Genomic DNA, 18,329 nt, shown 5'->3' with positions numbered 1-18,329 from the left:
AAAAAAAAAAAGGCAATTCTCTGGCAGTCCCATGATTTGGATTCTGCACTTTCACTGCTGAGGACCTGGGTTTCAATCCCTGGTCTGGGAACTAAGCTCCTACAAGCCATGAGCCACAGCCAAAAGTAAATAAATAAATAATGATAAAAACGGAAAACAAAAACTTGAAAAGCTATGTACACTCCAATACTAACTGCAGCATTATTTATAATAGCCAAGATATGAAAACAACCTAAGTACACATAAATGGATGACAAATGAACAATATTCACGATGCAGTATTATTCAGCCGTTAACAAAGAATTAAATTTTGCCATTTTCAGAATATGAATGGATCCTGAGGGCACTTTGCTCAGTGAATTAAGTAAGATACAGACAAATACTGTATGACCTCTCTTACATGTGGAATCTAACCCCAACTTCATGGCTACAGAGAAATGATTGGTGGTTGTCAGAGGCAGGGAGTACAGGATGGGAGAAATGGGTAAACTATTTTTTTTAGTTTAAATAAATTGAAGTTTTAAAATTTGCTAATTAGACAACATACTTCTAGATAATCCATAGGTCAAAGAAGACTTCATAAGAAAGTTAGAAAATATTTTAAACTGAATGAAAATGAAAATATATTAAAAATTCTGAGATGGAGTCAAAACAGTGCTTAAAGAAAAACTCACAGCTTTAAATATTTATACTAGACAAAGTCTAATCAGTGACTGGGCACATACCTTAAGAAGAAAAACAAAAAAGAGAAAAGTAAACCCAAGCAAACTAGAAGAAAGGATAAAGAGTAGAAATCAGTGAAATTAAAAACAATTAAGAAAAAGCAACAAAGCCAAAAGGTGGTTCTTTGAGAACAGATCAACAAACAATAAACTTCTACCTAGACTGATCAAGAAAAACAGAAATTACCAGTATGAGAATTAAAAAGAAATTACCACTACAGCTCCTACAGATATTACAGGATAGAAAAGACTATATTATGAATAATCTTATGTCCACAAATCTTTTAAAGTACAACTTATCTAAAAGACACAAAATGAAACCCAAACTCTGAATAGCCCTATATTTATTAAAGAAATGAGCTATAAAAAAGCTTCCCACAAAAAAAATCTTCAGGCTCAGATGGTTTCACAAATTAATTCCATAAATCTAATAATGAAAAAGAGGATAGTTAGAACTGTATTATTAAAAAGTCACCTTTAATAGCAAAAGGAATAACGTTCAAGAGTCAACATTATACAGGTTATAAGCACTAGACTATAAAGAAACAGAAAATCAGCTCTGATGAAATTCACTTCTTCTTCCCTTTTGAAGGCTTGGCAAATAAAGCTGGATCTATCTGCTCCTTTGCCAGTCCTCTGACAGAGAAGAGCCTCGCTGCCCGCTCCTGGAGAGTGCCCCCACACTTCAGTCCCCGGGCCATGAGTTCACACTTGAGCTTCTCCAAGCCCAGCAACTCCATTTCTGCAACAGAACTGATTGCCAGTAAATCGAAAGTTTCCTGACTGATATCCTGAGAAAAAGAAAAAAAAAGACAGAAATTTTAAGTAAGTCATCCATTCTTTTGTCTCTAATTAAAACTTTCTTCAACTGTCACTGACATCCTATTTTTCAAGAAATTTTTATTTAATATGCCATATCTTACTACTGAATCCTAATAATCATGTTATTCTATACATGTTCTCAATTCAAGTAAACATTAATTTTTAATCTATATACTTAGAAACAGGTATTCAGAATAACAACATAAGTGGTAAGATTCCTAAACAGATAAATCTTAATATGTATGAACATAACTTTTCTTTTTTGACTTATCTAGTAAAAATTCAAACAGCAAAACATACTTCACCTACCTCGCCTACCCTTTGCACTATGACTGGAGGAAAAAGCAGCATACTATAAAGGTTCATTTTAATGAGAATCCTATGCCTATGACTCTACTGATATTAACCCCATCATCTTTTTAAAAAATATTTATTTGGCTGTATCAAGTCTTGGTTGTCACACATGGGACCTTCATCATTGTGGCGTGAGGGATCTAGTTCCCTGACCAGGGATGGAATCCAGGCCCCTGCCCTGGGAGCGTGGAGTCTTAGCCACTGAACCACCAGGGGAAGTTCCCTAACCCCATAATCTTAAGCTTTCTATTCTAATCAAATAATCATGATTGTCAAAGTTCTCACTTGACAAATTTAAATGCTGTTCAAAAGACCTGTAAATGTTCTATCAACCAAGTAACTTTATAGACTTACACAAAATTAAATACTTCTAATGACGGATGCTCTGCCAAGAATGCGAGTGTTCATCTAGGGTTTTTTTGGTTTTGTTTTTGTTTTGCTGCACTGGGTCTTTGTTGCAGCCCATCAGCTTTCTCCAGTTGTGGTGCCAAGGGCTTAGTTGCCCCCAGGCATGTGGGTTCTTAGTTCCCCAACCAGGGACTGAACCCACGTCCCCTGCATTGGAAGGGGGATTCTTAACCACTGGACCACCAGGGAAGTCCCTCACCTAGGAGTTTGTTTGTTTTTTTAGTTTTTTAAAAAACATATTCAGTTCAGTTCAGCCACTCAGTCGTGTCTGACTCTTTGCAACCCAATGGACTGCAGCATGCCAGGCTTCCCTGTCCATCACCAACTCCCGGAGCTTGCTCAAACTCATATCCATCAAATCGGTGATGCCATCCAACCATCTCATCCTCTGTCGTCCCCTTCTCCCGCCTTCAATCTTTCCCAGCATCAGGGTCTTTTCAAATGAGTCAGTTCTTCCCATCAGGTGGCCAAAGTATTGGAGCTTCAGCTTCAGCATCAGTCCTTCCAGTGAATATTCAGGACTGATTTCCTTTAGGATTGACTGGTTGGATCTCCTTGCAGTCCAAGGAATTCTCAAGAGCCTTCTCCAACACCACAGTTCAAAAGCATCAGTTCTTCGGTGCTCAGCTTTCTTTATGGTCCAACTCTCACATCCATACATGACTACTGGAAAAACCACAGCTTTGACTAGACAGACCTTTGTCGGCATATTCAAAGGATAATAATTCTCTCAAAGTTAAGTTGTTTTTAAAAAAATATTGGGACAGGGAGGAGAGAGGAGGGTTCGGGATGGGGAACACGTGTATACCTGTGGCAGATTCATGCTGATATATGGCAAAACCAATACAATATTGTAAAGTTAAAAAATAAAATTAAAAAAAATAATAATAAAATAAAAAAATATTGAACAAGTCTACAGATAGATTATCTTTCTAGTTGATCTGTTTTTTTAACGTTATTTTGTTAGATTTCTAGAGTGCATCTTGACTTCTTTATATATGGCCAAATCCTAACCCACCATGTGTCTCTGGAGAATCACACATGGCTGCACAGAGTTATTATGAATACAACAGCTACAACTACATCAAGAACAAAATTTCCACAGTTAAAAGCTCAAAGATTAAAAGTCAAATCAGGTTTTATTCTATTTTCCTTTTTCATTTTTCTAAGACTTTGCTCAGGATAAACTCCTAGCATATATGAGTTACGTAAAAGCTGAATATTGTTATAACTCCAGAGATGGTGTGAGGGTCAATTTAAAGCCCTTAGCTCAAAAAATTTCACTATCTCCCCTAGAAAGAGCAATATATGCATTTCTGCTTATTTCCTGGGAGTAGGGAAGATGCTTTAAATAAATAATGGTAAGCTTTGTGTTTATCAAAGGAAGCCAAGTCAGGTTTCATCTGTCCTAAAAAAGAAATCATTAGACTGAAAAATAAACGTTAAAGATTTTTGCTGAAGTCAGTCCATTGACGATAGCAAATAACTATTTAAGGGAAAGCATGCATAATGAAAATGAGTTTTTAAAAAGCTGAGTGTAGGGCTTAAGATTTAATGATAAATTTAAAAGGAACTGCTCCTCTTCTGCAGGAAAGGTGTTCACATCCAACTGACAACTGTGTTCAAACAGTAACTCACCTGAGAAAGAAAAACTAACAAGAAATGTAGTGATAGGAAAATGGGTACATTTCATCAAATCTAAAAGTGACATCTATCATAATATGCCTTACTACTGCCTGTATTATTAAGAAAGAATAGATCATACCAAGCAAACTGTAATGTGATATATATCCAAACTCAGAGACACTAAAATGTGAAAAATGTGCATCCTAGAATTGATGAAATATAGAACCAAGGACACCACCTAGTGGCAAAATAATACCAATTCCACAGATTAAAAACAAAAAAATCCAGGGATTTTTCTTTTGGGGGATAGGGTCGGGGGGAGACACGACAAGCTTCACTATCATCTACTTCTGATTATTAAACAAGCCCTTCCACTAAGCAGCTGATGGGGAAAAGCACATGTTTTCATTTTAATGACCTACTGCAGAGATTAAATTGACTTGGCTTTAACATGGAACTCTGCTCAGTGTTATGTGGCAGCCTGGATATCAGGGGGGTTGGGGGGGAAATGCATACATGTATATGTATGGTTGAGTCCCTTTGTTGCTTCCTGAATTTATCAAAAACTGTTAATCGAGTATACCCCAATACAAAATAAAAGGCTTAAAGGAAAAAAACTGACTTGGCTTTAGACATCGACTCCTAAAATTTACTTACCGTGTTTCCTAACTGGCTGGCCTCCAGCTTGGCAACGGCAATGTTTTGCCTATCTTCTCCAGGTGCTCCCTTGGCAGCTCGCTCCCCATCAGTCATTTCTTTTGTTTCCTGCTCTGTATTCTGCCCACCTCCAGCTGCTTCCTTTTCTAAGGGCTCTCTACCCTCTGCCTCCTTTTTCTCCCGGGTGTTCTCTGTTTCTACAGCCCTCTTCCTCTCCATGTACTCCTGGGTAGGTGTCTCCCCCAGCTCAGCACACAAGTCTTCTGAAATACTGTTCCCAGAGTCAGTCAAAGGGCTCTGTAGTTTTTCTGGTGATCTACAGTCTGTATTCAATACTCTTGCCTGCTGAGAACTACTCGGAATTTCAGCTGCCGTGTCAACACCATCACAGCCATTTTGAGAAACATGAAAGCTCATTCCAGAAGTACCAGGTGCTTCTTCACTGTCATCGTCAGAGTTCTCAGAGCTGGACCCCTCTGCGGTCCCTAGTCCTTCCATGCCCATCCTATCAGAAAGTAATAGAAAGATTTAATGCCATTTACAGCTTCAACTTCAAAAAAAAATTAAAAGAGAGAGCTGCAGTTAGTCCAGGAAACAGACTCTGAATAAGGATACCTGCTATTTGAGATGGAGATGGAGAGTAGGTAAGTTTCAGAACAAGATATCCCAAAGGTATAAACAGAAGCAAAAAAACATTTCAGTGAGACTGAGAACAACATTCCAAAGATCCTAAAGATCGCTCTTTAAAATATGTGACTCTCTTTAATTGATTTTGCTTAAAGCCTTTTTCCTAATATTGTATGAATTTTAACTGTTGGAAATTAGATAAAAAAGTGAACAGTTAAAAGAAAATCCAGTTTTACTCATAACTGCCCCAGACTGGAAACTACCCAAATGCCTAACAACTAAAGAATGGATAAACAGGTTGTGGTACAGCCATACCAGGCAACAACACTTGGCAATAGAAAGGAATGAACTATCTATACATATAACACCACCTATTGGTCTCAAAAGCATTATGCTAAGTGAAAAAAGAAGGCCCAGCCCTTCCTATAATAATGAAGGGCTGTGTCTTCTGGGACTGTGTATGTTAATCCACCTCTTGGAACTAAATGTAATCTGCTACTTCGTCACTGAAATGCTGAAGACAGGAGTAAGAGGCAGGGTGAGAGGAAGGGCTCTTGGCTAATATCTCCATTATCTAGAAGACAGTTTTAAGTTATAACCATGGGTCTGTATGTGCATTTTTGTAAGGTACCTATGTTTACTGGACATGGAAAAACAGACTGCTTCCAAATAGGAAAAGGAGTGCGTCAAGGCTGTATATTGTCACCCTGCTTTTTTAACTTATATGCAGAGTACATCATGAGAAATGCTGGAGTGGAAGAAGCACAAGCTGGAATCAAGATTGCCAGGAGAAATATCAATAACCTCAGATATGCAGATGACACCACCCTTATGGCAGAAAGTGAAGAGGAACTCAAAAGCCTCTTGATGAAGGTGAAAGAGGAGAGTGAAAAAATTGCCTTAAAACTCAACATTCAGAAAATGAAGATCATGGCATCTGGTCCCATCACTTCATGGGAAATAGATGGGGAAACAGTGGAAACAGTGTCAGACTTTATTTTGGGGGCTCCAAAATCACTGCAGATGGTGACTGCAGTCATGAAATTAAAAGACACTTACTTCTTGGAAGAAAAGTTATGACCAACCTAGATAGCATATTCAAAAGCAGAGACATTACTTTGCCAACAAAGGTCCGTCTAGTCAAGGCTATGGTTTTTCCTGTGGTCATGTACGGATGTGAGAGTTGGACTGTGAAGAAGGCTGAGTGCCAAAGAATTGATGCTTTTGAACTGTGGTGTTGGAGAAGACTCTGGAGAGTCCCTTGGACTGCAAGGAGATCCAACCGGTCCATTCTGAAGGAGATCAGCCCTGGGTGTTCTTTGGAAGGAATGATGCTGAAGCTGAAACTCCAGTACTTTGGCCACCTCATGCGAAGAGCTGACTCATTGGAAAAGACTCTGATGCAGGGAGGGATTGGGGGCAGGAGGAGAAGGGGACGACAGAGGATGAGATGGCTGGATGGCATCACTGACTCGATGGACGTGAGTCTGAGTGAACTCCGGGAGTTGGTGATGGACAGGGAGGCCTGGCGTGCTGCGATTCATGGGGTCGCAGAGTCGGACAGGACTGAGCAACTGAACTGAACTGAACTATGTTTATTGTAGACAAGGTACACTATTTTACAACATCGAGGCTTTCTAGATGTCCAGAGGTGACAATGTATGATAAAAGTAGAGCTGCTGAATTAACCAATCTGTAAATATTTTTGTTATAATTGATTAAACAAACAAAACAAAAAACATTTTGAACATGGATTAAACCGTCTCTGAGTAATATACACCAGGACTTGTTCATTTAGGATGGCAGCACAAGAACAGAAGGAAGGGAGGGATGTACGTGGATGTGTTCATATTTATATTTTGATGATAACCATTGACATGTGGACCACAAGCTGGAATCAAGATTGCCAGGAGAAATATCAATAACCTCAGATATGCAGATGATATCACCCTTATGGCAGAAAGTAAAGAAGAACTAAAGAGCCTCTTGATGAAAGTGAAAGAGGAGAGTGAAAAAATTGCCTTAAAACTCAACATTCAGAAAACTAAGATCATAACATCTGGTCCCATCACTTCAAAGCAAATAGATGGGGAAATAATGGAAACAGTGACAGACTTTATTTTTTTGTGCTCCAAAATCACTGCAGATGGTGACTGCAGCCATGAAATTAAAAGACGCTTACTCCTTGGAAGAAAAGCTATGACCAACCTAGACAGCATATTTAAAAGCAGAGACATTACTTTGCCAACAAAGGCCCATCTAGTCAAACCTATGGTTTTTCCAGTAGTCAGGTATGGATGTGAGAGTTGGACTGTGCAGAAGGCTGAGCACCAAAGAACTAATGCTTTTGAACTGTGGTGTTGGAGAAGACTCTTGACAGTCCCTTGGACTACAAGGAGCTCCAACCAGTCCATCCTAAAGGAAATCAGTCCTGAATATTCATTGGAAGGACTGATGCTGAAGCTGAAACTCTAATACTTTAGCCACCTGATGGGAAGAAATGACTCATCTGAAAAGACCCTGACGCTGGGAAAGGTTGAAGGCAGGAGGAGAAGGGGACGACAGAAGATGAGATGGTGGGATGGCATCACCAATTTGATGGATATGAGTTTGAGTAGGCTCCAGGAGTTGGTGATCGACAAGGAAACCTGGTATGCTGCAGCCCACGGGGTTACAAAGAGTCGGACACGACTCAGCGACTGGACTGAACTGACTGATGTGTGTGCATCTCTTGGCTGTATTATAGGAATGCACTGTTAAGTAACTCAGTGGAAACATACCTCCTTGCTAATACTTTAATAGTTTAGATCTGATAACAAATGCTCTTAGAAGCATTAAAAAAAAAAAACAGAAAGAGACACAAAAAGCTATATGACATTCTAGAAAAAAAGAAACCACAGGAACAAACATGAGGCTAGTGATCAGTGGCTGACAGGGTAGAGGTGGGGGGAGGAAAATTAACTGCAAAAGGGCACAAGGGAACCTCTGAGACTGACAAAAATATTCTACAGCTTGATTTGGTGATGCTGACATAATCATGTATTATAAACTTCAAAACTTGAAGAACTGTTCAAAAAGGGTGAATTTTACTGTATATAAATTATATATCAATAAAACTGGCTTAAAAAAAGAGACCCACAGGAAATACCATTACATTTTCTCTCAGGAACATTTAATTTCCATTTCAGAAAGAACACAAAAAAGTCTATGCTGGACTGAGTTAAATAGTGTTTAGTTAACAATTACCTTTCTATCCCCAAAGGGGAAGCCAACAAACAAGCCAAGATCCGACTCTTGGCCCGAGAGAACTAAGCTGGTAACCAGAGGACCAGCCGGGAAGGGAGGAGGAACTAAGAGTAAAAGGGGATAAAAAAAGTACCGCTGCGCTTTTCACCCACAAGCGCAAAATGATGAAGAGAGGTCTGGAAAGGTGACCAAAGACCTCAGTGATGACTATGAAAAACCAGAGAAAATAGAACAACTTGGAAACTAAAGCCATGGCTTCCCCCTGGAACTTTGAAAGTTAACCTCTTTCAACATCTAATAGTAAGTCAAGTGTAAAGCTATTTTTTGTGTGATTTTTCACTGAAGGCAAACAAACTGTCCCTTAGATTCTATTAAGGGCGCTTACGGCAGAAACCATTACTAATGTGTATAATGTGAGAATCACTGAAACCTGATCTGAAACACTCTGGAAAATTTCTGAGCTTCCATTAGACTTTACTTAAAAGTGTGTTTATACCAGATAAGACAAGGAAGAAATATAGAAGGTAAGTTTCAGAACAAGACATTCTAGAGGGATAAACAGAAAGAAAAAAATATTTTTCTTCAGTCCTCAAAGATCTATTTGGAATGAAAATGAACATACTTACCAAAAGCATTTCCTTTTCCCTACACTGGCTCCTCCGTCTGTTTTTGATTTGTTTGGCCGTTTCCGACTCTCACCGATTTCTGCCGATACCATCTTGCTAGAGGCAGCCTGCATGCCTAGCCACAAATTTTAACAACTCAGTTTCTACTATCAGGACTAAGTTTAATTAAAGAACTTATAAATAATCTGGATTGCAAAAAGAGCTGCAACCTAAAGCTCTAGATTTAAATTTCTTAGCATACCAAAATTTAATCCAGTTAAAATGAGACTAATCTTAAATTTACAGATTTAAAATAACCATTTTGGCTCTTGAACCAGATTTTTAAAGCACTATGTCCAATTTGTAACTTTGAAGCTTACAGATCCATTCCTAACACTCCTCAAACCTAACAATTCACCCCCTTATACATCCCTGTATTTGCATACAACTATCTTTCCCCCTTTTGCTCCTTTTCAGCTTCTCCCTTTTGATGGAAAAGACTCCTCCTTATCCAGCTGAATGCACAATAGTCCTAGCATAATGCTTTTGATGCTAAAACATAAAAGCTAAGAATAATCATTCCCATTAAAAACCATTTAATTAAAAGGGGATCTAAAACTGAAAGCAAATATTTGGGAGTCCTGGTACCTCCTGAAGACTTAGCTTATTCCCAGGAAGCACAAAAAGCATTCTTACCTGGGGCCCATGAGCCCCCAGAGCTCAGGGATCAACTATGTCAAATGCTGTGTGGATATGTGGGTTTTTCCCCTCTGTGTAGTAAGGCATACTGTGTTCATTACTGAGTGGAGAAATTTCATAGCTTCATCAGATTCTCATAAGTCTGTAACCTAAGAAGGGTCAAGAACTGCCCTTGGTGTGGAAGAGCTGGCTTCCAGGATGCCTGCGGATGGCACTAAGGAACCCTCCTCCTCACCTTTGAGGACGGAATCCTCCAGGCGCTCGGCCATCTCATGGCACTGCTGCTGGTAGTCGGGGCTGGAGAAGCAGTGCCTGGGTTCTGCAAGCTTCCGCTGCAGTCGTTCCAGGCGCTTTTGCTCCTTTTCAGCTTCTCGCTCGGCTTGTTGTTTTACCCATTCAGCCATTCTGGAGATGGGAAAGAGGAGATGTAACTAAATGGCTAAATTATACACACGTACTTTTATATAGGTAACACCCCACCTATACAAATTATTGCACTCTTATTCACACTGTGATAGTCCCTCAGAAAGGCGTGCCATGCTTACTAGCATACTGCTATGGACTTGACTAAAACCCAAAGATAATTATTCAATCATGAAAAAGGTTAAGTCTGGTAACAACAAATTAGAGCGTAAGTATTTTAAGTTCACATTTCTGATATGTGTGGTTCGTGTGCCATCACTAATGACAGAAAACTATGTCTCTTTAAAAAACAAAACAGGGGGGCATCTTACGCTTTTTCATGATTGACATCTCGTAATCTTCTTCCACTGAGATCGCGGCAAGCCTCTCGATTGGTTGTCTTTTCAATCTGAGCACCGAGTGCTCGGAGCATTGAGCCAAAACCTAAACAAATGTATTTGGAGAAAGCAGGTTAAAAAGTATTCAAGGATAGTCAGTTCTAATGAAGTGGATGAAACTGGAGCCTGTTATATAGAGTGAAGTAAGTCAGAAAGAAAAACACCAATACAGTATATTAACACATATATCTGGAATTTAGAAAGATGTTAATGATGACCCTATATGCGAGACAGCAAAAGAGACACAGATGTAAAGAACAGACTTTTGGACTCTGTGGGAGAAGGTGAGGGTGGGGTGATTTGATAGAATAGTATTGAAACATGTATATTAGCATATATGAAACAGATGACCAGTCCAAGTTCGATGCATGAAAGACGGCACTCAAAGCCAGTGCACTGGGACAACCCAGAGGGATGGGGATGGGAGGGCGGGTGTTCAGGAGCGAGGGACACATGTATACCCGTGGCTGATTCATGTCAATGTATGGCAAAAACCACCACAATATTGTCAAGTAATTAGCCTCCAATTAAAATAAGTAAATAAAATTTTTTTAAGTATTCAAGGATGGACAAAAGCCAAACTTGTGAAAAGAGTATTATTATATTATAAGATTATCATAAGAGTAAAGGTGATCTCTATTTTCTTTTCGGTTTTAAAGGAAATGCACATCAAGATTATAACCTAGGTAGCAAAGGTAAGAATACTGATAAACGTGATTCAATCTCGTGCTTGTCACACTTTCTCTTATACTTCTGCAATACCACTGGGATATTTTAGAGGGCTATACCTAGTGACAGAAATCCCAAAATTCCACAATTAAGAATTTTACAAATTATATGATGAGATTTTGCAATAAAACAATTTTAATCTGTCACTGGCTGACACAACAAGCTTCATATTGATAGAATTTCAAACAGCAGAATGACTGTAATCTGAGATGTTAGTTCTTTGAAAACCAAACCGAGTCACCACAGATTTTGAGAAAGCCTAAGAATTATATGTTAGTCTATCAGGAGAAATACCAAGAACTGTTCATATTCAGTTTTTGCTCTTTTAGTTTGTTTTCTCTCTAAGACGAGTTACTACAACCAGGACCTTAATCTACCTCAATCTGTAAACAGTTGTATTTCATAAAGTGACATCAGACTTCCCATGGAACTAGAATAACCAAACAAAATGCTGAGAACAGCAAAGGAAATTTGATTGTTCTAACACTCATCAGCAAACTGGACAGAACAGCCATAACCTCTCTTCATCTAATTCTCCCCAAAGACTGAGAGCCTAGGGTGCCAAAGAGTGATCTGGTTGGGCTGGAAAAGGTGGGAATTTTATCATACTGTATCTTCCCCAAAAAGAATAAAAGAGAAAATATTCAAAACTAGGTAAATTAACAAAGGACTTCATAAGACAAATCAAGGCTGGTACACTAGAGACCAAGGAGTTTGTTAATTTAATACATCTGGCCACAGAATGCAGATATGTTACTACTAAGCCGTCAACATTCACGTCCTACCTCCTTTTCCACCACGAAGTCTGGGTTCCAGACTGTAAACAGCTCCATGCTGCACTGTGTCACTGGTGTTAACGAGTGATCCATTGCACTTCACAAAGAAGCATTCCACTGGAACAACCTGGAGACAGTGAGGGGTTCTTTCAATGCTGTTTATGAGATGAGTTTTTTTGCAGGAAGGGACCTAGCTTATTTTTTATTATTTCAGTTACAAGGAGATAGTAGATGTGATAAGTTAATATCTGCTGAATTGAAAAAAAATGAAAACCACTAAAAGAAAAAAGTCATTTTTTATGATGTATTCTAGGTATAACTTTTTCCTAATACTTACCTAATCATGATATAAAGAACTTTCTGCCTCTTGGGTGAAAATTAAAACTGCTCTTTCTCATTCTCTAATAGGAAATAGGAGTCAGGGCTCAGATCTAGTAACTCTGACGGTCCCATTTCCTCTTTTAAAAATAATACCAAGTTGAACACTGTTGCCCAAAATTTAAAAGTGACATCTTGAAAAGTGTAGATAGGGATAAGAAGAGGGGAGAGGAGGAGACAAAAATATGGTTTTTAATACACTTACATAAGCTTTAACGGTTTTAGAATCAGCTGGCAGTTGGTAACTAATCTCTTCTGCCAGCGTCTTCCTGAGTTCCAGCCAATCTCTGAAGAAGCCCACATACCCCCCCAAACCCACTCTATGTCAGAACAAGTGATGTAAAGAAAATATAAATACCGTAAAGTTTTCTAAACAAGTTTCTTTTTTTTTTTTTAAGCGCCAACACTTGGCATGTAGGATCTTGGCTCTCAACCAGAGATCAAACCCACACCCTCTGCAGTGGAAGCTCAGAGTCTTAACCACTGGACTGCCAGGGAAGTCCCTAAACAAGTTTCTGATGCCATAAAATAACACAACAGAGGAGTATTCTCCAAAGTTATATGGAACTTATAGGAGGTTATATAGAAAGTTGACAATTAAATCTGCAACATGAAGAATAAAGTGATCTAAATACAAATAGAAAGGAAAAAGGCATTTCTGGCATCTTCCTGAAGTGGAAACTATGAACATTCATTCTGAAGCACATCACACAGCTATTTTAATGGGACCCATTCCTTCACTCAGCGGCCTACTATAAGCATGGTACTTTTTAAGTGTTGGAATACTACCATGAATACCACAGTGAATGCAAATCCTGCCTCATGATGCTTATATTCTAGTGGGGGAAGACAAATTATGAACAAACATATATTATGTTTGATATAATTATGTAATTGACAAATTATATATTATGTCAAGTGGTGATATGCAGGGTAAAGGGGATTAAAATATGTGGATAGGTGAGGTGGTAATCTAGTTAATATATATGGTCAGTCAGAGAAAGCAGAGAATTTAAGAAAGTGAGAGAATAAGCCATATGGTTGTCTGGGGGAACAGCATTCCAGAGGCAACAGCAAATGCAAAGACTGCAACAGAGATGAGCTTAGAGCATTCAAGTAAGAGCAACACAGCCAACATGGCTGGAATGAAGTACACAAAGGGGAGTGATAAGGCCTTCAAAACCATTGTAAGGATTCTGGATGGTACTCTGAATAAAACTATTTGTAGAGTTTTGAACAAACTGAGATCAGAGTCATGCTCTTAAACTGTAAAACTGTTAAACTGTAAAGATAAGACTACAGAAGCAGAGAGATCATTGGGATAATCCAGGTGAGACATTTCTATGTGTACCAGGGCAGTAGTGGCAGAGTGAAAGAGAAATATGAGATTCTGAGGACACTCTGAACGAAAATGCCAACGCTCTAGTGAAGGGAGTGAGCTCAACAGAGAAACTAGATTACAAAAATTTGGTTTGACAAATGGAAAAATAGAGTTGCCACCTTTTAAGACAGAAAAGGAAATTTGAAAGAGAAAATAAGTCTCGTTTCGGATATTTTAGTGTGAGATGTTTATTACACAAGCAGATGGAGATGCCGAGTAGAGCAGGTGCTATACAAGTCTGGAGTCTGGAGAAGTCTGTGCTGAAGATTTACACTTGAAAGCTATCAGCACACTGATGGCACTGAAAGCCCAGAGTATGGACGAAACCACTGGGATGAGGGAGGGGCTCCTCCAACTTCAGAGTTCAGGGTGATGAGGACGAAGGAGCAAGAGAGACTGGAGAGGAGAGGCCAGCAAGATGGAAGAGAACTGAGGGTGTCCTCTGCACAAGTGAGAGAAGTGTATTAAGGGGGGGAATGGTCAACTGTGCAAACTGAGACCAACAGGCCAAGCAAGATGAAAACTGAAAACTGATGGTTGGATACGGCCACACAGAAGATACTGACCAGCATGACACAGAGCTGTTGAAGTGATGGGAACAGAAAAGCTGAACTAGAGTGGGTTTTAAAGGAGAAGAGCTTTATGCTTAAGCATATTTTTTTTAATCAAGAAAATCAGAGAAAATAAAGCGATAGCTGGAAGGGATGTGGGCTCATGTTTGCACACTGGTAGGAATGATCCAGGAAAAAGGGAAAACACTGGAAAATACAGGGGAGAAAGCACTAATGCCAAGTAAGTCTTTCAGTAGGTGAGAAGGAGGGGTTACTCTACAAAGTAGAAGAGAACTGCACATTACTTGTAAAATAATGACAGTTCATCCACAGTAACACACAAGAAGGCTGAATATACAGCAGGTACCTACCAGAGCACTGCTGTGAGGAGAGGAAAATTCTGTCCTTACTGCTTGAATACAAAGTTTGTCCTTGAGATGAAATAAGTCTTGGAGATTTAAAGAGAGAGGATGTGAGAGAGTAATCCAGGAGAGTGAAAGAGTGATGAACTGAGCAGTGCCTCTCAATCCTTTTCATACCACGGTAAATACAAATAATATCTGGATGACACCCTGGGGAGTGTGAGTAAAGTTACCAAGGATGGGTTGAGATTCTGGGCACCCCCAGGTTCTGTCCAGCTGCCCAAGGGCTAGCGGGATCAATATTCTCAGCAGTCCTGCAATCCAGCGGATTTCTCTAATCCAAATGCAATTACAGTAGAATTGCCAAGCAGCACTAAGGCTGGTGTATGTGAATTTGTCATGAGACTGATTAGTTCCCCTACCAGGGTCACTGCCTAGATGCCACTCAAAATAGGTGGAGAGCTGGATTTAGACTGACTGGCATTTTCCCAGGCAAATATAGTACCAGGAGAGAGGAAGGGAACTCAGGCCATATACAATGATGTGATTAACATGAAGGATGATTCTTGTCTATAAAATCCTGTTTACTTTAAAAAGCTGCAAAATTAAACGAGACAAGTAATATACCTTCTATATATTTAATGTTTATAAATTAAGAGCCACTTTAGTTTCTTTTAATATTTTGTATATCCAATGAGTATGGTATTTCTAAAATCCTAAATAACTTCAAAAACTTTAATATGAAGGCACAAAGATTATACATCATACTTTATTTCTGAACAGAACTGCTTATTTAATCAGACAACTGATTACCAAAATTGCATTTTTCTACTTAAGATTCTTGTCAATTTTCTAGTAGGAAAAAAAAAAGAAAATTTAGAATCAATTTAACTTTTTAACCTTTAAAAGGCATTTCGAACACAAAGTATTATATGTGTCTTGGGCCAATCAGCCAAGGGCACTAGAGAAAAACAAAATCAAATTTCTTGACTCACTACAAGAGAGGGACTGCACACCAGAGGAATCATGAGGTGTCTCACCAACAAATAAAAACATACAGTTATAGGATTGGGGGCTAGGATGGAATTTAGGTAAAATTTAAATGAAACAATGTTTTAAAAGGCTCACAATAAAGCAGGGCTGTGTGTATCAGGGTCAATACCAGGTCTAGACTGTGAAGGAGATCCAGGCTCCTGTTTCCTCGGAAACTACAAAGTTAAGATAAATGTGCAATGTTGTGTCTAGAAACCCCTTAATTTGAAGCTCTGCACCCGGAAATCAAGAGTACTTCTCTACATCAAAGAGACTTAGATTCTCAAGGCAAGAGTGGGATGCTTCTTACTGATACAACTTCAAACAGCAGTTTACTCTTATAATCTATGATTTTCAAGGTAAGGTTTCAAAAACAATGAAAAAGAAGTAGACTTTCAAGGAAATCATTTTTGACATTTCACCACTGCACCATGTCCTTGGGAGAAACAGTTTCTTCTTATTGACTTTGCAGCTGGCTCTATCTATGTCTGTTATCCCAGCCTAATGAACAGCTGGGCTGATTTTTCATTTCTTCAGGGAGAACTAACACCAACTTTATCATGTGTCAGATTAGTTTTATCTTAAAAGGCACAGTTGTGAAACTGCGCTCTTTTTATTTATTCCAGTATCTCATCAAATGCCCTTTTATAAGTTTTGTGGTTTTGTTCATACTTATTATGGCCATGCTTCTTAAGTATATGACTGAATTCATTCATTCATATTTCTTCTTATTTTAAATTTTTTCCCAGACTCCTCATAATTAAGGTCTAAATTTTTCTGGTCCCACTTTGGATCAACTGTCAATGAGTTTGAAAACTGTATTCATGAGATAAGAGTTATTTCCAAACATATTAAAATCCAACTATTTTGGAAAATATTTCCCCATTCAGATGGCAAACTGATGGAAACTGTCAGTTCTGACAGCAGTTAAACTGGACTGAAGTATAGGAGGAAAACGGGAAACTGAAAAACTACACGATTTGCAAATACACATTGCTTCTTCATGGAACCAGTCTAAGTAGAGATGTGATTTAGACTGCAGTGTTAACATCTGTTAAGCTCATAAATAACAACCAGAGAAAGTCAAGGGAAACACGGAGGAGGTGTACTTATAAAGAAAAACAGAGTAAGAGGTCAAATGTCAAAATTAAAATTAGATTCAAGGAGAGCATCTAATTCTTTAAATAACATAACAGGTAATATCTTATAGTTGGTAAAAGCTTGCTTACGTCAAAATTAAGTAAACCACACATGTGTAACTTTATAAGTTTTTGAAAAATACGCCTGGACAAATAAGAACATCATATGATTAATGAAATAATCTAAATGACAGGCCCTAAGAATCATGCTCTCGACAGGGCCTATGTGAATGCTTGGCCACGACCAGTGACCAGAAGAATCCATTTCGTTCCCAATCATCCTTTGGATATGACATACTTCTTTAGGTTGGATCTAACAGGGCTGTGCTATCAAAGGACAAAAATGCACATATCCGTAGAGTGAACGTAAGAAGTGAGCCTTAAAAATCATCTTGGCCAAATGCCTCCTTTACGGATGAAGAGAATAATACCATAGGGTATTCTGTCAGTCCAGACTGAGGGCCGGACTATAGCGCCAGTGAGCGGAAGGGTTTTTCTCCCTTCTCTGAGACAAAACCATCACAAAACAAAAGCGACGGAAGCCCTCATTATCAGTTTGAAACTGAGGAACCCTCAACCTCAAAAACTGAAAACCCCAAAGAATAGACCCCCCGACACACCCTCACCGCACCTATTCCTGCCCCGACCTCCTCTGTCCTCTACTTTCCAGGAACCACAAACCTCACCTGATCTTCGCAGTGTCGACGGATAAAATCTCGTATGGAGCACGGGGCCGAACCACACCACACCGCCTTGCACCCGAAGCCAGGGCCCCGAAGCCACACCAGCGCCGCCGTCTCCGCCATCTCACCCAGTCGCAGAACCTCGGCACTCCCAGGAGCGCTAAGAACCACCACCCACCCGGCGTATCTTGATGACGTAAGCTCGCTCACCCAGCGCCCCGCCCCTCACGTTTTTGCCCGCCCCGCCCCTCCCCTGGGGATAGTCACGTGACCTGAAGCAGCCGAGCAAAGCCGACTGGGGGAGGGGAAAAGGAAGGGCCTGGCTGAGGCCGATAAGAAGGCAGAGCACCAGGGCGAGGCGTTGCTAAGAGAAGTTGCTAGGGCGGGGCTCGGGGGACTCTCTATAAAAGGCTGGCGCGGGGTTAAGTTTCCAGCGTTCTGGCTATAAGCGATAAGAAGGTAACTGAGTACTTCCTTGTGCCTCAAGCTTCAGACCTTTCCCTCCTATCCGTGTAGTTATTTTTGGGTCACAGGGAATCGTAGCCTGAGAAGGCGCTGCTCCCTGGGGGCCTGAGAAGGGAAGCTGCAGTCGCGGAAGCGGTTTTGGGGGGCTGCTTCCTCTGCTCTGGGGAGCTCCCCGACTCTAGGGGCAAGGGAAACGGAGGTGGGGAGGTTTCTAAACAACAGCTCTGGGCGGGTTTTTCCTCCAGGTTTACCAAGCCTTCTCTTCCT

The 18,329-nt window shown here is 39.7% G+C and overlaps 1 protein-coding gene across 2 annotated transcripts; it reads right to left on the bottom strand.

Moving 5' to 3' along the window:
- Positions 1–1,178: 1,178 nt before the first annotated feature.
- On the bottom strand, positions 1,179–17,770 carry SDE2 (SDE2 telomere maintenance homolog). 2 transcript variants are annotated; one of them, XM_006046073.4, is made up of 7 exons: positions 17,601–17,770; positions 12,081–12,198; positions 10,501–10,612; positions 10,002–10,171; positions 9,089–9,203; positions 4,590–5,094; positions 1,179–1,513 (listed from the first exon to the last, which is right to left on the bottom strand). In XM_006046073.4, exons 1-7 carry the CDS (start codon positions 17,718–17,720, stop codon positions 1,292–1,294), a joined length of 1,362 nt encoding a protein of 453 aa, XP_006046135.3. In that variant the 5' UTR covers positions 17,721–17,770; the 3' UTR covers positions 1,179–1,291. The 2 variants fall into 2 exon arrangements, with proteins under 2 accessions (XP_006046135.3, XP_045021677.1); XM_045165742.1 differs by lacking the exon at positions 12,081–12,198 and having other exon boundaries at positions 17,601–17,737.
- Between the last annotated feature and the right edge of the window lie 559 nt (positions 17,771–18,329).

The sequence above is a fragment of the Bubalus bubalis genome, chromosome 5 (genome assembly GCF_019923935.1).
Source record: "Bubalus bubalis isolate 160015118507 breed Murrah chromosome 5, NDDB_SH_1, whole genome shotgun sequence".
In the NCBI taxonomy this organism is placed as follows: domain Eukaryota; kingdom Metazoa; phylum Chordata; class Mammalia; order Artiodactyla; family Bovidae; genus Bubalus; species Bubalus bubalis.
Note: the sequence above shows the minus strand (reverse complement) of the source record. Positions and strands in the feature narration are given on the sequence as shown.

Coding starts and splice junctions, on each gene's coding strand:
- SDE2 (XM_006046073.4), bottom strand. CDS start 17,720: ATGGCGGAGACGGCGGCGCTGGTGTGGCTTCGGGGCCCTGGCTTCGGG. Junction 10,613..12,080: donor ACTTCGTGGTGGAAAAGGAG/GTAGGACGTGAA, acceptor ACATTTGTTTAG/GTTTTGGCTCAATGCTCCGA. Junction 10,172..10,500: donor GATGTCAATCATGAAAAAGC/GTAAGATGCCCC, acceptor TCCCATCTCCAG/AATGGCTGAATGGGTAAAAC.